The sequence below is a fragment of the Borostomias antarcticus genome (assembly GCF_949987555.1).
Source record: "Borostomias antarcticus genome assembly, chromosome: 3".
Lineage (NCBI taxonomy): Eukaryota > Metazoa > Chordata > Actinopteri > Stomiiformes > Stomiidae > Borostomias > Borostomias antarcticus.
The window spans coordinates 28152066-28173846 of NC_140236.1; the positions used below are offsets into that span (position 1 = coordinate 28152066).

The 21781-nt window shown below is 46.1% G+C and overlaps 1 protein-coding gene across 2 annotated transcripts in view; it reads left to right on the forward strand.

Moving 5' to 3' along the window:
• Window positions 1–21781, forward strand: part of slc44a5b (solute carrier family 44 member 5b) — a 46474-nt gene that overhangs the window by 22816 nt on the left and 1877 nt on the right. Inside the window, exons 3-22 of one of the 2 annotated variants that reach the window (XM_084436299.1) lie at window positions 2880–2953; window positions 6267–6351; window positions 6612–6696; window positions 7150–7278; window positions 8169–8229; window positions 8591–8714; window positions 11591–11674; window positions 11918–12030; window positions 12540–12671; window positions 13003–13102; window positions 13292–13384; window positions 14006–14093; window positions 14372–14634; window positions 16947–17041; window positions 17253–17356; window positions 17516–17589; window positions 17792–17862; window positions 17944–18032; window positions 18121–18205; window positions 19038–21614. In XM_084436299.1, coding sequence (XP_084292425.1) covers window positions 2880–2953; window positions 6267–6351; window positions 6612–6696; window positions 7150–7278; window positions 8169–8229; window positions 8591–8714; window positions 11591–11674; window positions 11918–12030; window positions 12540–12671; window positions 13003–13102; window positions 13292–13384; window positions 14006–14093; window positions 14372–14634; window positions 16947–17041; window positions 17253–17356; window positions 17516–17589; window positions 17792–17862; window positions 17944–18032; window positions 18121–18205; window positions 19038–19153 — 2065 coding nt within the window. In that variant the 3' untranslated portion in view covers window positions 19154–21614. Of the gene's footprint in view, window positions 1–2879; window positions 2954–6266; window positions 6352–6611; window positions 6697–7149; window positions 7279–8168; window positions 8230–8590; window positions 8715–11590; window positions 11675–11917; window positions 12031–12539; window positions 12672–13002; window positions 13103–13291; window positions 13385–14005; window positions 14094–14371; window positions 14635–16946; window positions 17042–17252; window positions 17357–17515; window positions 17590–17791; window positions 17863–17943; window positions 18033–18120; window positions 18206–19037; window positions 21615–21781 lie in introns of those variants that run through there. The other variant, XM_084436300.1, reaches the window with a different exon arrangement.

The window sequence follows — 21781 nt, forward strand, 5'->3', positions numbered from 1 at the left end:
ACGTTAAATGCAATTATTGTTCGTCGCTTTGGATAAAAGCGTTTGCTAAATGACTGTAATGTAATGTAATGTAATGACTGTAATGTAAAATGCACATTGCTGCAGGGACTTTATGCAAGGGAGCCCCCTCTTAAAAACACACAATAAAATATACAAAAGATACAATAATAAATAAAAAGCAGAAGACACATATAAATACAAAATATATAAAATACTAAATGTGATGCGCAATGTCACCTGCAGAGAACAGATAGGCTTACACCTCACTGATATGGCCATACCAATTGGAAAGCAAAAAAAAAGTTCAATAACCCCACTTAAACTATCGACTCCCATTCTAGACAGTGAGAACCTTGCCTGTCTGTCAGTGAATCTATTATTTCTGTCCCAGCTGTCCGCTTGTTTTCAGGACATGGAGGAGGGACAGGCTTGGAGAGACACACCGGAATGACGCCCACGCTATCACAACACTGTTCCTCAACACTACCAGTGTGGACAGCCCTACAAATATAACACTGTGCTGTCTCTCTCTCTCTCTCTCTCTCTCTCTCTCTCTCTCTCTCTTCAAGTTCTTAGAGTTTCTTAGAGTTTATCTGTAGCATAATCTTGGAGCCTGCAGCAACATTTCACTGTAGCTGTACACCGTACATACGTACACCGTACACCGACAAATAAAAGGAATCTCTCTCTCTCTCTCTCTCTCTCTCTCTCACACACACACACACACACACATACACACAAACAATACTATTATACTACACTTACAGCACTCACAGCTACACTTCCTCCATACAGTATAGTATACACACACACAGGGCCTGTGTTGGCTCCATGTGGAGATCTAAGGTTTAGTAGCTGCGCCAGGTACTGTATGGAATGAATGACAGAATGCACAGGGTTTTTCTGTGGACCAGATTTTCTGTCAGAAACGATTTGCTATTGAACTAGCCTTAATGAGGTACAATAGCTGTGTCTGGGGCCTTTGGGACGTCGGTTAAAAGAAAGATCTCTCAGTGACATTGAGCAGAGGTTAGAGAAGGTCAGCTTTGAGGTCCTACCCTGACAATCCTACACTAATTAACCAAGATGCTTAAACGGCTGCTGCATCACTCAACTCCTCACAGATGCGCAGGGATTCATGCTGTCACCATGGCAACGGCAATAGCGTTCCCCCCCCTTTATTTAAAGAAAAAGTACCCTTTATTTAATAACTAAATTAATTATTCATATTTAATACCAGCTTTGTGGGCTGTTTCAGGGCCTCCCCAGTCTAGATAACATGCACTGTGCTCCGTTTGAAATACCACACTTTTACAGGTATCTACTATGTTTTAGAGTCTATGATTTATTACAAGTGTGTGTGTGTGTGTGTGTGTGTGTGTGTGTGTGTGTGTGTGTGTGTGTGCGTGCGTGCTTGCGTGCATGTGTGTGTGTGTGGATGATGATAATGATGATGATGATGACGTGTTTGACTGAAGGATGCTCATGTGAACAGACAGCGTATGAGTCAGCTATCATCACCTTCAGTGATACAGTAACACAGCAGGCGGTAAAGGGAACGACTGATATTAAAGAATCTTTTTTTTCCAGCCAGGAAGAAATAGCAGCGCACTGTAATGCTGTCTGCATCAGTGGCTCGAGCTTCGCGGCACCATCTGCTCTTTAATCATGAAACGGTCCGTTTGGAGCCTCAGAAAGCAAAGCACATACAGTACTGGGTTTGACAGCGGTGCCACGCTGAATACAAAACGAGGACAAGCAGCTCCTCAACGGAGCGCACGGCAGAAACACGGTAGCATCTGCAGCTCTGGTCAGGTCTCTCTCTGGTCTCGCTTTGGTCTCCTCTCCACACTGGCCTCACGCCTGGAGGAGAAGCCTGCGGGGACGAGGGTCCAGAGCCTGGGGGGACGAGGGTCCAGAGCCTGGGGGGACGAGGGTCCAGAGCCTGGGGGGACGAGGGTCCAGAGCCTGGGAGGACGAGGGTCTAGAGCCTGGGGGGACGAGGGTGCAGAGCCTGGGGGGACGAGGGTCCAGAGCCTGGGGGGACGAGGGTCCATAGCCTGGGAGGACGAGGGTCCAGAGCCTGGGGGGATGAGGGTCCAGAGCCTGGGGGGACGAGGGTCCAGAGCCTGGGAGGACGAGGGTCCAGAGCCTGGGGGGACGAGGGTCCAGAGCCTGGGGGGACGAGGTTCCAGAGCCTGGGAGGACGAGGGTCCAGAGCCTGGGGGGACGAGGGTCCAGAGCCTGGGGGGACGAGGGTCTGGTCAGTCTCAGTTCACGGTGACGCTAGCGCTGCTGTACGTGCTCGGAATGGTTCTGAGTCACCGTGGATCACGACTGCTTTGTTTCCGAGCCGATCAGAGGACTGTGGTTGTAGGAGGGGCTACAGTAGACTAGGAGGGGGGGCGAGGGAAGGGCTGGGTTCACAGCTCCTCATGGGGAGGGAGAAGGGTGTGTGTGTGCGTGCGTGTGTGCGTGTGTGGGGGGGGGGGGGAGAGAGAGAGAGAGAGAGAGAGAGACAGACAGACAGACAGAGAGAGGGGGAGGAAGGGAGAGAGAGGGAGAGAGAGGGAGAGACAGAGAGGTAGAGTGCAGCTGGGGAGTCTGGGACTGTAATCTGGGGGTTTATTAGAAAGTCAGTGATGTTCTGCTCAGGTTTCTGAGTACCTGGTTTGCCCCCACCATCATCTTGTCCCAACTCAAACCAGTTTCTTTCTAGGACTTCAGAGACTTCACTGCTGAGTGGTAAAATTGAGAGTAGATGTCCAAGGACAATACTATCTCAACAAATCCATTATCTTCCCCCCCCTCTCTCTCTCTCTCTCTCTCTCTTTTTCTCCACTTTCTTCCTCTTCCCAACTCTGTTTTCCTCTCTCCAGGAGCTGCACTGACGTGGTGTGCTGTGTGATCTTCGTCATCGTCATCCTCGGCTACATCGCTTTGGGAACTGTGGGTGAGTTGACACATGGGCGCTGATGTCATCAGGTGTGGTTGTTACTCCGGTAACCGCGTGTTGGTGTTGAACTCTCTACCCCCCCTGAAACCTGGAAGGAGGTTTGGGGGGGGGGGGGGCTGATCAGGTGGGGTGCAGGCGTACGGTGTGTCACACTGTTCATTGTCTTTGGTGTTGCCCTAATACATGCCTATATAGTGTGTGTGTGTGTGTGTGTGTGTGTGTGTGTGTGTGTGTGTGTGTGTGTGTGTGTGTGTGTGTGTGTGTGTGTGTGTGTGTGTGTGTGTGTGTGTGTGCAAGTCTTTGCGCGCACGCCGGCGGTGTGTGTGCAAGTGTTTGCCAGTGTCTCACACTCTGACTCGACATCAATCGGAGGGAGACAAGTTATTTATTAGCGGCCATGTTCCGTTGTGCAACAGAGCATCTGATTGTGAGGAGTGTGTGGGAGGGGGAGTAGTGTGTGGGAGGGGGAAGAATGCTCCCCCAGAGACGGAGCCATTCTTTAACGAGTGGGAGTTACAAAGCAGCATCAAGAGCCTAATGCTGGATGAGTCACTGCCTTGATTATGGACCAATCCTACCGTTCGCTTGTTAGGAGCTGATATCATGACCGTGTTTTTTATCCGCGTCGGGGATCTGGTCCGACTGAAAGTGGTCATCTGTGACGGGGTAGACACGCCCCCTAGCGACGGTGTAGACACGCCCCCTATCTTCAGTAGCGCGCCGAAACCAGGAAGGGTAGTCGTGTGAATCTCCTCACACTCACCTCGAATGAACCCACCTCTTCCACAGAGACACGCGTATCTCGATCTTATTGTGCGTGCACACACACACACACACACACACTCCCTTCCTCCATGCACTTGTAATTCCACCTTCACACACATACACACACACACACATGCACACGAGCACGTTGAACGACGCAGATTAAATCCAGATTGGTCCTCTCCGACGTGCCATCCGTCTCAGCTCTGTTGACAGTGGAGTCAGGTCCAAGTCTGGTCTGGGCAGAGGAAGGACTCCGTCTGTCGCCCAATTACTCTAAAAGATCTGGGGCCATGACAATGGAGGGGACATCAGACAGACATGGTTGTGTCTGAAGATCTCGTCATTCTGTCTCCTGCCCTGTTCTACTCCATATGGATATCAATCACCTATTTGTCTTATTTTACGAAACAATGCTGGTGCTGTCGCCATCTTCAACATTCAGTGCTGAATATTTGTGTTATCTTTCCATATGGATATCAATCACCTATTTGTCTTATTTTACGAAACAATGCTGGTGCTGTCGCCATCTTCAACATTCAGTGCTGAATATTTGTGTTATCTTTCCGTGGTTAACTGAATTGTGTGGCTGAAGCACTTCCTGTACAGTATGTGTGTGTAAATGGATTTAACCCAAATGGATTCAACTCATGTGAAAACTGAAAGGCTATCAATGAATAATCAAGACACTCTTCTGTAAAAATTAAAAAGCCTTTATTCAATTTGCCTTTAAAAAACAGATAAATAAAAACTTTATTTGTATAGCGGATTTCATACACAGAGGCAACACTGTGCTTTACAGAGCGCAATGGGGGGGTGGGCATAGGTCCCACCCCTACATATTCCAGAGGGAAGCAAAAAAAACAGTTTCACTCGGGGGCCAGAAAAGTGAGCTGTAAAAATTCTTCCCTGACCTCTCTCAACGAGACGATCGAGCAAGCTCCTGGAAAATGTTTGTCTATTGGCTAAGAACATATACAGAGCAATAAACATGAACTAAATACTTCATAGGAGAGACATGACTATCAGTAGAGAACACAAATAGTTACAGAGATGTTGCCTACATGGTAGGCCATTATGTGTTAGCTATCCGTGTAGTCTCTAATATGAATCATATAACAAAGCATAGTAAGCACATAGCAGAACAAGCTCATAGAGAATGTAGAGTAAACTAGGTAGAGCCGCAAAGCAGAGGTGGGGAGACAGAAAGCAATGAGTCAAAAGTTAAAAAAGGGGTGGGGTTGGCTGGATAGGGACAGCTAGCGACACAGAGTGGGAAGGAGCTGGACACTTAACCAGCTCAGTGACCTTGTGGTTAGAGTGTCCACCCTGAGACTGGGAGGTCGTGAGTTCGATCCCCGTCCGAGTCATACCAAAGACTATAAAATTGGTACCCATTGCCTCCCTGCTTGGCACTCAGCATCAAGGGTTGGAATTGGGGGGCTACAACACCAAATGATTCCCAAGCGCGGCACCGCTGCTGCTCACCGCTCGTGAGTGGGTCAAATGCGGAGAACAAATTTCACACACTCGGGTGTGTGACAATCATTGAGACTTTAACCTTTAACACGAGGAAGGCAGGGGGCCACTCCAGGAGCCATGGGGAGCCATTTGGAGGACCTTGGCCGGGGACAGGAACGGGGGGTGGGTGGGGCTGATCCAGGGTGCAGGAGACAGGGGGGTGTCCACCGGACCGGTTTAGAGTATAAGAGGGAGAGACACTTGGGAGGAGGAAGGAGGACAGGTTAGTGGCTGTACTGGGCATCTACAGCAGACACAGGGGTATCTATCAGACTCAGGGTGGTCTGCGGGTGACAGTGGAGCATCCACTGGACCTGGTTAGAAGGTAGGAGGGAGAGGCACTAGGGAGACTGCACAGTTGTGACTGTGGAGAGACTTGTGGATATCTATAGACTATTAAAATAATTTTGAAGTCTATTCTAACTGACAGGTAATCAGTGTAGTGATTTGGTGTGATGTGTGCACTCCGTCTAGTGTTAGTGAGGACTTGTGCTGCAGCATTCTGTATCATTAGTAATTTAGAGATAGCTTTCTTTGGTAAGCCGGACAGAAAAGCATTGCAGTAGGCAACATAATAGCTGAACAGCCCGTTCCTAGCGGTGGTGTGTCCATATTTGACCTCACCCACTGTGCGAACAGCAGTGTACCTGTGATCTCATTTGACCTGCTTTCATCATGGGTTCAGCTGTGCGCAAAAGGAATTAGGGAATAGTTTACTATACGTTTTTTTTAATATATAGTTTACTATAAGTGTAGCTACATCGCAAACAGACAGATACTGTAACAGGCTAGCCTGGAGGCCAGAATTAATCACGAAAATAAAAGTTAATCGTAAAAATGTTTTTTGTTTAGTCTAGCATCCAGGCTAATAGCAGCCATGCTCAGGGTAGCTTATGCACAGCTACAGTAGGTGGCAGCGCACTGTTATTCATCCATGCGACTGTGATGTGACCCATGTGACCCCAGCTGAAACACCTACTGAGGGACTGAAAATTAGGCTAATGAGATGTCCATCTGTTCACAGCCTGGATCCATGGCGACCCCAGGAAGGTGGTCTACCCCACCGACAGCCACGGGCAGTTCTGCGGCCAACAGGGGACCCCCAACGCGTGAGTCTCAGTGTCATGCTGTAATATATTGCATGAAGTTGTAGTTTGCCAAGCAGACATTTTGTAGTCTCCGTTTTTCCCACAATGAGTGATTGAAGTACTTTCTATCATATTTACATCAACAGTGTTGTAATTACACCCTAGAGCTCCTGCTTGACAGACAGTTCCGTCTACTCATCGATTTTCCATCCAGTGTTGCTCTGTGTTCTCTAATAAAACTGTTGTTGGCTCTTGTTCCCCCCATGCCCCCGTCCTCACAGAAACAAAGCCATATTATTCTACTTCAACATATTACAATGTGCCAATCCTGCGGTTCTTATCAACCTCCAGTGCCCTACAACCCAGGTACGACACGGAGACAGGGTTGTTCCTGTTCCTTTCTCTCCATGCTTCCTTACAGTATTACCTGATGCAATTTTAAGACCTGATACATCTCTCTCTCTCTCTCTTTCTCTCCCTCTCTCTCCCTCTCTCTCTTCCCCCCTCTCTCTCTCTCTCTCTCTCTCTCTCTCTTCCCATCTCTCTCTCCATATCTCTCTCTCCTTCTCTCCCTCTCTCTCTCTCCCTCTCTCTCTTCCCCCCCCTCTCTCTTCCCATCTCTCTCTCCATCTCTCTCTCCTTCTCTCTCTTCCCCTCTCTCCCCCCCCTCTCTCTCTCTTCCTATCTCTCTCTCTCTCTCCCTCTCTCTCTCTCTTCCCCTCTCTCTCTCTCTCTCCCTCTCTCTCTTCCCATCTCTCTCTCTTCCCCTCTCTCTCTCTCCCTCTCTTCCCCTCTCTCTCTCTCTCTTTCTCTCCACAGCTCTGTGTCTCCAAGTGCCCTGACAGATTCTCTACCTACCTGGACATGCAATACAACTACAGATACAATAAGAGCTACTGGGAGTACTACAGACAGTTCTGCAAGCCTGGCTTCGACAATCCATATAAGGTACTGAAGCTACTGACACTCCCTCAGCATGGGAAAATTAAACCACAGCATTCATTATTAGTTCACTTTGAATTTTTTGTTTGACTGTCAAATAATAATGGCTGAATATTGTAAAGCAGGAATATAAAGTGCAATATGTTACGGTGATTATGACGACGTCATTGGAGGGTTTGGTGAGAGGCTGACTGAAGTAATAATAATAATAATAATAATAATAACTTTATTTTATCGACAATCGACAAAGAAAGCACAGACAACAATTCAGACATAACAGTAAGAAGGGACATAAAACATAAACTAATGGAGACTGGGTGTGTGCATTAGTTGATTGTTTATTGTCCCTTCTTAAAGTGGGCTGTGGTGCGCTGATGTGGGTGACGGATCTGGTGCATCGCTGGCAGAGGGACACCAGCCGTGACGCCGGTCCGTGTTCGTCAGCCATCCTGGCATGACAGCTCGGGGGGCTCACAGACACAGACGTGTGTGTGTGCGTTTGTGTGTGTGTGTGCGTGCGTGTGTGTGTGTGTGTGTGTGTGTGTGTGTGTGTGTGTGTGTGTGTGTGTGTGTGGGAACAGACGATCACACACACTTCGTTTGGGCTGAATCATTGTTTCACCCACACACCGGCCTGGACAGCGTTCTAAATTGAGCGGTGGATGACGCAGACCCGTCTGACCGGAGGGCCTCTCTCTCCGTACGGCCCTGGAAGATCAGAGCACACCCAGACGACACGTCCCGTAAACCAAACCCCTAGTAGACTCCTTGACCTGGAAGATCAGAGCACACCCAGACGCCACGTCCCGGAAACCAAACCCTTAATAGACTCCTTGACCTGAGCGAGTGCGCAATGTCAACGAAAAGTGATTCTTTCTCTCTCCTTTACTTCCTAGGCGGTTGCGCAAGTCTTACGAGATGAAGACTGTCCTTCCATGATCGTGCCAAGCAGGCCGTGTATGTTCATCTACAGATACTCTCATATAAATCACTGTTGTTGTTTGAATGACAGCACTGACAGCTGCTCCAAGGTATTTATTACTAGAGGACAAAAAAATCAAAGTTTCGACCCAAGGTGGGTCTTCGTCAGGTGACGAAGACCCACCTTCACATGATGAAGACCCACCTTGGGTCAAAACGTTGTTTTGTCCTCTAGTAATAAATAGCTTGGAGCAGCTGTCAGTGCGTACCTCAAATGTTTTGCATTCTTTGTAACCATATTGTCCGGTACCAGCGGATGGTCGATGTGCTTAGCACCTCCACAACTTCTTCCTGTTTGAATGACAGACCACTAAAGAAAGACCGCTGTGTGTTTCAGTCCTCCAGCGGTGTTTCCCAGACTTCATCACCAGGAATGGCACGTTAACTGTCGCCAACAAAACTAATTTCAAAGATGGACTAGGTAAAACGAGGAGCGTGATTGATCTCAGAGATGCTGCCAAGTAAGTCCGGGGTCTACTCTCCTATACCCATTAAAGTTGTTTCATAACAGTCTAAAACTGTGTGTGTGTGTGTGTGTGTGTGTGTGTGTGTGTGTGTGTGTGTGTGTGTGTGTGTGTGTGTGTGTGTGTGTGTGTGTGTGTGTGTGTGTGTGTGTGTGTGTGTGTGTGTGTGTGTGTGTCGGGGGGGGTTGTGCTACAGGAACAAATGGTAGACCAGTGAACTATATACAGTATGTGAGGCATTTGTGGAGGCCTTCTTTACGTGTAAAAGTTTGCATTAAAACTCTCATATTGTCATAGGGCCTCCACCTTTGCACCAACAGACAGCTGGGAAGCTATTTCAGGGTAGGATAACTGGGTGTGTTGCTCACGCCCAGTTATGTGTGGCTAATTCAAGCATATCGATATCGGCAGCCATCTTAGCATGTTTGCATGGAAATGCATCGAAAAATCGAATAGGTACTTCAATAAGATTTCCATGCATAGCCTACATCTTGCTTTTTAATGCAACTTCAAGTACAGTATAGATTTGCTTGTGTGACTGATGCGTGGATCAGTTCAGACAGACGTACAGTACTAAGTTATGCTTGTGTTAGAGGTCACAGGTCATTGAGCTCTCATTATTAGCACACAGACAATTCCATGTTTGCACTGATCTGATTAAGTTTGGATTTTGACACCAGGGAATAATCTGCCCCATGCTTTTTGTTTCTAGCCAAGTTACCGCCATGCAACAAGGAGTGGAAAGGTCTCGAAATCTTTCAACCTTTATCCGTTGCTCTTCTGTAGCCTAGAACTGTGACGCAAACTAACCTTCCTCCCTGTGCATCATGGGAAATCATGACCCTGCTCCTCTCCATATGTGTGTCTATGGACAGGAAAAAGGACAGATGATCTCAAATAGATGTTTGTGATGTGGTGCTAACTTACTGCTATTAGCTGCTATTAGTTATTAGCTATTAGCTAATAGTGCTATCTAAAGTCCTCATAGAGCCCAGCACAAAGATTATCAGTGTTCACCATGAAGATGTTGGTCTTTTGAGTTGAGAGTGTTATAGCTCCCCCTGGCTTTTGTTTACTCTGTGACACTGTCCCAAGTATTTAATTTAGTTTAACAGGACATAGCATCCTTAACATCAGAATAACCCATGCATTGATTGCCATGTTAACTCCATAGGTCATCTGACTGACAGCTCATAAATATTGCAAGTTCTATTACCTCAGTTACACAAGTTCTGTCTGAACATGGATAGGCTTCCACAGTTGACATCCAGACAGATGACATTGTTGAATTAAAATCCAATTCACAAGGATAAACTCAACTGATTTCTTGAGAATGTGCTTCGTGCTGACACTGTCCTCTGTCTCTCCTACCTCGTCTCCTGACAGAAGAGATGTGTCCTTGAATCCCAGGACAGCCTGGTGCTTGTGCACTGTTGAACTTCTGTCTGTTCTCTCTGTGTCCTGACCTTGTCAGACTCTGCTTCTTTGGTGTCCTTGTTACGTTCACTCAGTGGATGCTATCCTTGTTGTTATGAATGGGGCACTGTTGTTGTTATGACTGGTTTTGCCAACCTGAAAAGATCTGGAACCTAAGATATGCTGAATGGCGTCATCTGGGTAGGGTGACCGCCAGAGAGAGAGAGTAGTCCCTTTGCCATCAGAATCACAGTTAGGTTTGAGCATTCAAGTACAAAGCTTCACCCCCAAATACCAAGAGCTCCTCCAAGGCCGGAGCATTTCAGGCCAGTTACACGGTCTCCCAGTCAGTCAAGAAGCCTTCTATTCTTCTGCTGATTGGAGGAGTTCAGCTAGATTCCACATACCTCTTGGTTTGTGAAATGTTTTAGCTGAGCATTTTGTGATGAATGGAGCGCTCTGGAGGCATAACAACGAAGCAGTGTTGGCACTTTGTTGAAGTCACAAGAATGGATGGACTTGTTGGTGTGCTATTCTACTGTACCCAATAGTGCCCTTTAACAACCCATTCCTTGAATCGCCATTTTAAAACTATTCACCCTCACTAAAGAGATATTTGAGCTCTTACTTCCTTATCTCTATTTTCATCTCAGTTCACGATTCTCCTTTTCTTATTTTCTGTTCATGATCTGTTCATCTCTTGTCTCTCTTACTATTTCATATTGCAATTTCTACTATTAATACTTTACTATTAATAAGTACCATAAAAGATATATTAACTAGTATGTGTACTTTTTTTAGCAAGCACACAAATGTATCTTTGATAGTTATGATAGAGAATGAGTATTTACTCAGGACAATCTCAGCACCGTGCTGGGCATCGTCGGTTCTAGACTCCTGCTAGAGCCGCCTGTCGTACCTGGAGATGCTAATCTGTCTGCAATAAGTTTCAGAACCTTCTACTCATAAATTAGTGATACTATTAGCTTACAAAGTTAATAATGCATTAACAGGGACTCACATCGTAAGATATTCACATTATATTGCGGACAAAAGTATCCCTGTATACTGTAAGGTTACTTTTACCTCATCTACAAGCCCATCTATGAGTCCTCCAGTTGACATAACGGGTATCTGCTGCTGCTGTAGACTTTTGTAGTAACTCGCTACCTTTGAAAACATCGCTGCTTCCTAGTGCTTCGGTAACACTAACTTGGGCATGTTTATAATGGAGTGTGTTGTGCAGTACTGCAATAGATACATTCACACTTATATTTCATCTGACTTAAAAAGTACCATTATAACATGCACTGCCATGACCTATACTATGTGTGCCAGTGAGATTGACAGCAAAACAACGTTAGATCATTGACTCACCCACACAAATGGCTTTCTCTCATTTTCTTCCTTGCATTCCTTCCTTTTTCTCGTCACCCCCCACCCTCTCTCCCTCACAGTGGCATCACCAGTCTCTTGGATGCCAAGGAGGTTGGCATGAAGATTTTTGAAGACTATGCCAGTTCCTGGTACTGGATCTTAATGTAAGACGCAACACACAAGTCACAGATTAGTTATAATTGTAGCGGTGTGATAGTACTTCAGTGTTTTAGTTATTGTTGTTGTAATGTGCGTGTGTGTGTGTGTGCACGCGTGTACGCGCATGTGTGCGTGAATGCGTGTGTGTGCGTGTGTGTAAGCATGTGTGTGTGTGCGTGTACGTGCATGCGTGTGTGTGCGTGCGTGCGCGTGTGTGTCTGTGTGCGTGCGTGCGTGTGTCCCTACAGAGGTCTGGTGATAACCATGGTGGTCAGCCTGACATTCATCCTGCTGCTGAGGTTCACCGCGGGCATTCTTCTCTGGCTCATCATCTTCGGGGTCATTGCTGTGGTGGGCTATGGTCAGTATCAGACACAGTGTATCGCATTGAGGGCTCTACACTGCCATCCAGTGGCCACTCTGACTAAATACTAGTAATGGAACTGACCTCAGAGAAGCTCATGCAGTACATAGCCCACATGACACTGGTAAGTACACACTTTCACATACAGAGCAGTGTTTAGAAACGGGCGGGACATGTTGCTTACACTTCTGCCTACGCCTTCGTACATCCAAGTCTGTCTCCCACATCCCTCTCACTCTGTTGTCATGGTGAACTTCAGCTGATGTCTGTTTTTTTTCCTTCTTTCTGTTTTTTTTGTTTCTCTCGTTCCATCTCTCTCTCTCTCTCTCTCTCTCTCCCTCTCTCTCTCTCCCTCTCTCTCTCTCTCTCTCTCCCTCTCTCTCTCTTCCCCCCCTCTCTCTCCCCCTCTCTCTCTCTCTCCCTCTCTCTCTCCCCCCCTCTCTCTCCCTCTCTCTCTCTCCCTCTCTCTCTCTATCCCTCTATCTCTCTCTCTCCCTCTCTCCCAGGTATCTGGCACTGCTACTGGGAGTTCAGTACCCTCAGAGGGAAGCCAGATGTAGACATGACCATCTCTGATATCGGTTTCCAGACAGACTTCCGGGTTTACCTTCAGCTCAGTCAGACCTGGCTAGTCTTCAGTGAGTTGGAAACAAGCTCTTGAGCTTTTTTGTGACTGTATTATTGACAGATGTGTACATGTATGATTTTACTCTGTATACTTTTACTCTGATCAATAAAAAAAATTAAATCAATCAATCAATCAATCAAAAGGGCAACCCCTTAATCAATCAACACTGGGCGCAAGGAACCTACTACAACTAGAGCTGTGCCTTATGTTGCTGTAAATCACTGAAGTAAAGTAAAGGCAATCAATTCACTGATTTATCAGGAAGTATCTGTCAGACCCTGATTTGTGCTCATGTGTTGCCAAGGAAATAGACGTGTGTTGTGTTGTGATTTGTGTTGCAGTGATCTCGCTGGCGGTCATCGAGGCGGTCATCGTGATCATCCTGATATTCCTGAGGAGGAGACTGCGCATCGCCATCGCCCTGCTGAAGGAGGGGAGCAAGTGAGCGCTCGGCGCTAACGCTGTTACACGGACCAATCCACCAAGGACGTATTCCATGCCCTTACTTCTCTCTCTTCTCCTTTCTCTCTTTCTCTCTTCTCCTCTCTCTCTCTTTCTCTCTCTTTCTCTCTCTCTCTTTCTCTATCTCTCTCTCTCTCTTTCTCTCTTCTCCTCTCTCTCTATTTCTAGGGCGATTGGCTACATCATGTCCACTCTGTTCTATCCAGTCATCACCTTTGTGCTGCTGGCCATCTGCATAGCCTACTGGGCAGTCACAGCGGTGTATCCTTTAAACCAGCATGTGTGCATACGATCACTGATAAATGATGGATGATTGGTATTGAAGAGTCAATGCCGAGAGGAAGTATAACGCCGGAACAGAATTGTAGATCAGACTCCAGATTTATTGAGTCCAACAGCAGACAGGATCCTGGGTCAGTCACAGAGACACACTCCATTCAGAGTATAACAGCAGACAGATCCTGGGTCAGTCACAGCGACACACTAGATTCAGTGTACTCTGATCGGACAACATAGCATTGAGTTTGGGCCATCTTTATAGTCACGGTGTGGCTGGATTCTATACATAGTTCAGTCTTACGCCCGTATACATCCGTGCATCAGTGCCTAGTTGGCTTTTACTGTTTGCACCTGGTCTTCCCTCTATTCCTAGAGTCTGACCATATGTGTCCTGGTACTGGGAATAGCTTAAGAACAGACTAAACTGGACTAGAGTCAGCAGAAAACATCTTATCAATCGCAGACTTTCTTACCTGATTACATTTCATTGCTTTGGGAACAGTTGCAGTGATGATTATGGTGTTATACAAACAGTGCGTGTACGTCTGTGATGGTGTTACTACGTTACCCAGTGATACAGCCCTTAACAGGTTTACCTCCCAGCTTCTTGGCGTCTTCTGGTGACGCTGTCTACAAGGTCATGTCCACACAGCCCAAATGCATGTACGCCAACCTCACCTGTGATCCAGAGGTTAGCCCTACTGCCTCCCTTAGTTTGTTTCTGCCTGGACAGACAAGTGGGTGGGGGTGAGATGTTTGGAACCAGCCCGCTGGTTCCACTGTGCCAGGCAAGATCAAGCAAGCACAGATAAGTCCTTGAAATGATTTGAAATAGTACCCCACCCTGGCCCACTTAAGACAACTTAACAGCCTGTTGCAATATCGATGTACGGCAATATGAGTGAGCTCAGCTGAATCACGCCATGACACCGCCGCGTCACACGTGTGTCCCTCTCCCAACCTCCGCAGACGTTCAGTCAGACCAACGTCACCAAGCTGTGCCCGGGCTCCCAGTGCACCTTCGCCTTCTACGGCGGCGAGAGTCTCTACCACCGCTACATCTTGGTGCTGCAGCTGGCCAACCTGCTGGCGTTCCTGTGGCTGGTCAACTTCACCATCGCCCTGGGCCAGTGCACGCTGGCCGGGGCCTTCGCCTCCTACTACTGGGCCCTGACCAAGCCCAGCGACATCCCCGCCTGCCCACTCTTCTCCTCCTTCAGCAGGGCCGTACGGTGGGTGCTCTGACCGGGGGTACGGGGTCTCAACACTGGGGATTAGGAGGGCTGCGTATTGGCAAGAATCTGACCATATGATACGTATCCCAATACAGGGGTGACGATACGATATATTGCAATGTATTAGGATACTATAAGCAAGGCAATATATTGTGATTTTTCGCCCCAAAACAATCTAGGCCTACTACTTTAAAAAAAAAAACATAGCATAAAGAACACACAATGTGATGCATAAACAAATATTGCTTATATATATATATATATATATATATATAAATACACAATATATATATATATAAAAGAAACACCACTTCCTGTGAGAAATGAAAGGGAAAGTCTAATGGCTAAATGCCTGCTACCAACTAGCGGCCGGAGACTTAAATACAACACCAAAACATGTCACCATGTTGAAATATAAAAATCGATACAGCGCTTCAGAGAATCGATACAGTATTGTGTCACGAAATATCACAATATTTAAGTGTATGGATATTTCCTTACACCCCTAGTGATTATTGTGCTTGGATGGGGTCTCATCAGGGACGTGGGTGGATGTTAGAGGGGCCAGAGATTAAAAAAGGGCTCTTAGGCTGTGCAGCACATTTTTACCTTAATGTGATGTAAATTAATAAATAAAATAGGCTACTACTAGCCATAATGCTGTGATTTCCTGTCACAGTAGTCACAGTAGAGGGTGGGGGGCCTGTAGGTTGTCACTGTGATGTTGTGACGGTGCGCATTATCCTACAGCAATCCAGTAGAGTGAATGGTTCAGTTAGAAGCCTACAATTAAAATGTCCCTGTCTGTTACTGTTTAAGTCCATTAGCCTGTATGCCCACTCATTATAGAACATTAGCTGATGGCAACAAGTAGGCCTGCTTATATTAGATAGGATGTTTACTTGTGATAACTGTACCTGCTATGCTTTAATGTCACAGAGTCGTCACAGTAGGGGGAGGGGGGGGGGGCTGTAGGTTGCCACTGTGATGAAGATGCATTACCTTGCAGCAATCCAGTAGAATGATGACTGGTTAGGTTAGAAGCCGATCGACAATGAAACTGTTACTGTTTAATGATGATATTAGAGAACAATTAGCCTATTTTCTTTAATTGGACAGAGAGAGAGGGAGATGACGTTACTTAGCTAATATTAGGCTACATTAGTTAACGAGCTACCAACACAATTAGACAACATTAAAACTCATGAGGGAGAGAGAACCAGAGAGAAACTGATTCTCGCGTCAGGGCTAGTACTAGCAAAAGGTAAAGAACATCAATATATCACTATAAAACGAAAATGAACATGTTTACTAATGTTAGCCAGTACCTGTAACATGCCTGTCTGCCTCAAAAAGACATTTACTCGACAGACTGACTCTCACGAGTATCGAGTGCCTATCGCATGCGCATGCAGGTGCGTTTGTTTCGCTCACAGTGCACGCGGTGCTTCTTCTTCTTCGTGTGGGTTGGATGTAATTGTCCCCGATGGGGTCACCTGGGCTATATATCCGGGCACACCTCCAGGAGCCATGTCACCTTTTCGTCATCCACTGCCATCAGGCCACGCCCTCTGTTGGGTGTCCGATATATAGGACAGTCCTTGTTCCTCGGCGCCACACTCACACGCCGCACAGGATGCTAAGCACCATCTGTGCATCAATGAGCGGAAGCGTCCGACGCCGGTCCGGAGGCCATTAAGCCTCACCCACGCCGGTCTGGGTAAGTCCATCCCGGGAGGTGTTCGCCTCCCACTCCGCACGCCAGCTGTGGTCCGCCCATCCTGCCTCACTGATGTTAAGATCTCTGCGTTGCTGCAGGAGATTCCGTGCGGCCGGCACAAGAGGGTGCGTGCGCTGCGGTAGCTAGGAAAACGAGAGAGGGTAGGTAGGGCATCGCCAGGGAGTAACAAATTATTTTCCAACCTGATATTTTCATTCAATCAAAATCTGTTAGGCAGGGAGGGCTCGGCGCAGCAGGGATTTATTTATAAATATGCAGAAAAATGTCACTTCTCTATGAGAGGCGGAAAAGGCAGGGTCCCTCGCCCCCCTTGAGGGCCAAGAGTGCACGTGCCTGGTTTCATGGTGTGTTAGTGCTCTCTGTTTTTTTGGGTAGCTACGTAGTGTGTGAGAGTGGTCTTACAGGCATGTGCACCCCCCCCCACCCCCACCACACACACACACACACACTCTTACACAGACTGGTAATGCAGTGTGTGTGTGTGTGTGTGTGTGTGTGTGTGTGTGTGTGTGTGTGTGTGTGTGTGTGTGTGCGTGCTTGCGTGCTTGCGTGTGTGTGTGTGTTACAGGTATCATACAGGTTCCTTGGCGTTTGGTTCTCTGATCCTGGCTGTGGTGCAGATGTTCCGCATTGTCCTGGAGTATCTGGATCACAAACTCAAAGGTCTGTTCCTCAAGCGTTCTGTTACTCTCTGTGTCCTCACACATAGTTACTCCATGTTAATGTAGCTAGTCTATTCATATGATGATGATGATAACTAAGACTGATGATATTAGTGATGATGATATTGAGGACAACAGTTAAGATGATGATGATGATGATGATAATGATCATGATGATAATGATGACGCTGATGATAATGATTTCTTCCCAGGTGCTCAAAATGCATTTGCCCGCTTCCTCTTCTGCTGCCTCAAATGCTGCTTCTGGTGTCTGGAGCGTTTTATCAAGTTCATGAACAGGAACGCCTACATCATGGTGACTTTATGTGTAGTTTCAGAAATTAAACTGTACATTAGCTTTTCAATGTGATGACAGTATGTTGACCTCTTCATTTTGTCATCATGAAGTGGTCTGCTAGCAGTACTGTAGGTTACCTTGGCAGTGGCTTAATATTACTTCCTGTCTCACATTAAGATAGCAATATATGGGAAGAACTTCTGTACTTCAGCCAGGGACGCTTTCTTTCTTCTGATGAGGAACGTCGTGAGGTAAGACCGTCTTTTATTGTCTGTCCATTGTCCTTTCATCTATTCTACTATAACTGTCTCACTGTCGAGATGTTTACCTGGGTGTCTGTCTGACTGTCTCTATTTCCTCTCTCTCTCTCTGTCTGTCTGTCTGTCATGGGGCTGTTGTGATTCTCTCGGTCTCTGGGCTTCTCGTCCTCTCTGGCTCGTCTCTCCTCTCCAGGGTGGCTGTGCTCGACAAGGTCACAGACTTTTTACTATTCTTGGGAAAACTGCTTATTTCAGGGAGTGTTGGTGAGTTCTCTCTCCACAGTAACCAATCTATGGGATGGTGTTGAAATTGGCAAATTAACACAGCTGTGTTCTATTTCCCAGGTGTCCTTGCATTCTTCTTCTTCACTCGTAAGATACCAGTGATTCAAGAGGAGGTGCCATCTTTGAATTACTACTGGGTCCCCCTGCTGGTAATAAGCAGTACTTACACAGCTATTACTTGAGTTAACAGCGCATGTTACTGTCTCCACCTGACTTTAACTCATTTCTCATTGGTAGACGGTGATATTTGGATCCTACCTGATCGCACATGGCTTTTTTAACGTCTATGCCATGTGTGTGGACACCTTGTTCCTCTGTTTCTGTAAGTACCCTTTTACAGTAGTTCATTTGACTGTATATTCCAGCCACTCCTGGGTCATAGGTAGAAATAATAATAATAATAATAATAATAATCTTTATTTATAGAGCACATTTCAGACACAACGTGCCTCTCAATGTGCTTTACACAACATAGGAAATACAGAAGGCAAATACAATAGACAACAGGAAAACAAACATAAAATTCTCAGACATGAGAAAACAATGTAAAATAGGAATGACATTATGATAACAAAATTAAAAACCTGCATTGTTATTGTTCAATGGAAATGCCCTTTTGAACAGGTAGGTCTTTAGATTTTTCTTAAATGTATCCACGGTGCCAGAGTTTTTTAATTTTTTTTAAGTCTAGCGGAAGCTCGTTGCATAATCTGAGCAGAAGGCAGCTTCACCATAGGTTTTAGTTCTGGTGTGAGGGATGGTCAATTGAAAGACATGCAGCAGTTTTTAGAGTGCAAATGTTGGAAGTGTTGATTTAATGTTTTGTGTCACGTTCCAATTCACGGCTTGTGAACACTGACCATTGTCCTAAGAGCAGAGGCAGGGTCTGTCCTCTACGCATGGCACGCATGTCCTCTGTCAAACCTGGCCTTTGCTGCAGACTAATCATCCAGTGAACGGCTATGTCCACTTGTTGTTCCGGCTGACTTGAACCAAAACGATTTTTCCCACCTTAATTTACTCTACTGCTTAACCCACTGTCTCCACTAACTCCTGTCCTCTCCTCTTTTGTCTCTCTTTCTTCCTTCTCCTCTCTGCGTGCCCGTTTGCTCTCTCCTCCGCGTCCTCGTCCTCGGCTGTGCTTCCTGGTCCAGGCGAAGACCTGGAGAGGAACGACGGCTCATCTGCCAAGCCGTTCTTCATGTCCCCTGGCTTACACAGGATCCTGCGCAAGGGGGACCCGGGGGCCAAGCTCTGCGCTGGCTCCTGAGGCCCCACCGCTCGCTCTCTGAAAGACTGACTCTCTAAAAGACTGACTCTCTAAAAGACTGACTCTCACTCACTCACACTCATCCTCTGTGTCTGTGTGCATGAGGAACGTTCCAGAAGGCCTCTGTGGGCTGGACTCTGAGGGACCTGGCAGGTCATGGGTTCGTTTCTCCAGTGAGAGGGGTGTGGGGTCTGGGATCGGCTCTGCTCTCCTCCCTCTCTCACTCCATCACTGGTTCTTGCCTTTTATTCAACTTCATTTGAAAATGCTTGATTCTGATTAGCTGGGAGGGATACATTATTTCTGTATTTTTTATTTATTAAACCTTTATTTTACCAGGGAAGTCCTATTGAGACAGAGGTCTCTTTTACAAAGGAGCCTGTATATCCCGCCCGATGTTTAAGCACAGCTGTAGATTAATGCGCCGACCTGGAGTAATCAAGAGATCATACGCAGCCTTGCGGTTGCTAATATTAGGCTATTCATAGCCTAATAAGCCTAACATAAAGCCTCGCAAGTCACGCAATGCATTGAATGGCTGCTTGGGATTACGAGGGGCAAAGATGAGCCTAAAGGCTAGAGGCGAGGGATGAAAAACTGACTATTGATTTGACGTTAAAAGAAAACATCCAAAGAGATGTAGGCTAATTCAGACAGGCAGTAGATGCGTTGCTATGTTCATTGATTGAGGTGCGCCATAGCAACACAGTTCACCGCAAAATGGACTATGCAACTCAACTTCTAGCCTACACTTTTTAAAGCAAATATATTTGAGCAATACTTTTATTTGGTTTTCATAATTATGTTTTGTTATGTTTTCAGTTGAAAAGAAGTTGAATAAGCAGAATATTTACCTCGGGGCCGGGCAATATGCTGTTTCAATGCCAGTCGCGGAGGGTTACTGTAGATACTACCCTCCGCTCGGGCATTGAAACAGTGTATTCTGCCTTGTGTTCGCTCATTTCTTTCTCTTCTGTCTCTCTGCTGATCTCCGCCTTACTGAGAGCACTGCAGCACGATGTGTGTGATGTAAAACACACACATCACACACACCGCGGGAGGAGATCTCTTTTTCACAGATGCAATTGAGGGAGCTTAGCTCAGCAGACTGTAACATGGTGAGATCAGCTCAGACTGTAACATGGGGAGATCAGCTCAGACTGTAACATGGGGAGATCAGCTCAGACTGTAACATGGGGAGATCAGCTCAGACTGTAACATGGTGAGATCAGCTCAGACTGTAACATGGTGAGATCAGCTCAGACTGTAACATGGGGAGATCAGCTCAGACTGTAACATGGTGAGATCAGCTCAGACTGTAACATAGGGAGATCAGCTCAGACTGTAACATGGTGAGATCAGCTCAGACTGTAACATGGTGAGATCAGCTCAGACTGTAACATGGTGAGATCAGCTCAGACTGTAACATGGGGAGATCAGCTCAGACTGTAACATGGGGATATCAGCTCAGACTGTAACATGGGGAGATCAGCTCAGACTGTAACATGGGGAGATCAGCTCAGACTGTAACGTGGTGAGATCAGCTCAGACTGTAACATGGGGAGATCAGCTCAGACTGTAACATGGTGAGATCAGCTCAGACTGTAACATGGGGAGATCAGCTCAGACTGTAACATGGGGAGATCAGCTCAGACTGTAACATGGTGAGGTTCAGGGTTGAAGGATGAGACGAGGACAGTCGAGGCACTGATGTCTTTGTTGCATAACGTCACATACTGGATTGGAAAAGAACTCTGATGACTTTTCTGTCTTGCATGGTTTTATTTGAACTCTTCCATTGGTTCGATAGTCACTCTTCACGCATCTTTACACTGTTGAGAACACTGTTGAGAACACTGTTGAGAACATGGTTGAGAACATGGTTGAGAACATGGTTGAGAACACTGTTCAGAACACTGTTGCTGGATCTTTTACTGTGACACAGCTTGAAACTCACATGCAATTAATCAGTTCTAAGAAAACTATAGTCACACATTTCCTACAGCATTTCAGACATTTAATCTATTATATCAGGCCACAAACTCCGTAAAGGCTCATTATTTATACTGTAAAGAGACAGAGACCATGTATGGAAGGTCACGACTTCTGAAAACATTTTATGCTTTTGCTGAGAATGAGATTTGAATAGAGATCACTTTCTGGAGGTCTGAATGCAGTCGCTAGTAAATGTGCCTAGTTCTACATGATGAGATGTTCCTCCGTTTGTTCCCTGGTTTTGGATCTAACACTGAGAACCTTTGGATCTAACACCGATAACCTTTGGAATACAGTTTGTAAAAAATAAAAAAAGGATGTCAAAGCCATTTAATTTTTAGTAACTTTAACTTTTCTATTGACTGGTTCAAAGGTAGTGCTGTTTTAATACAAGGTCACCCACGACTGTCTGGACGCTGTTCAATGTGTTTTTGTACAGGAGAGTGTTTTTGTATCAATGAATCAAATGAAAATGTGAAATCTCTGTTTTTTAAATAAATTTAAAATGTTTGAAATACAGCATATTTGAATTTCCCAGGTGTCTTTCTATTAAGTGCCCTCTACTTTTTTTCCTTGTGATCGTACAATTCAATTCAATACAATTTTTTTTTCATATTATTATTATTATTATTA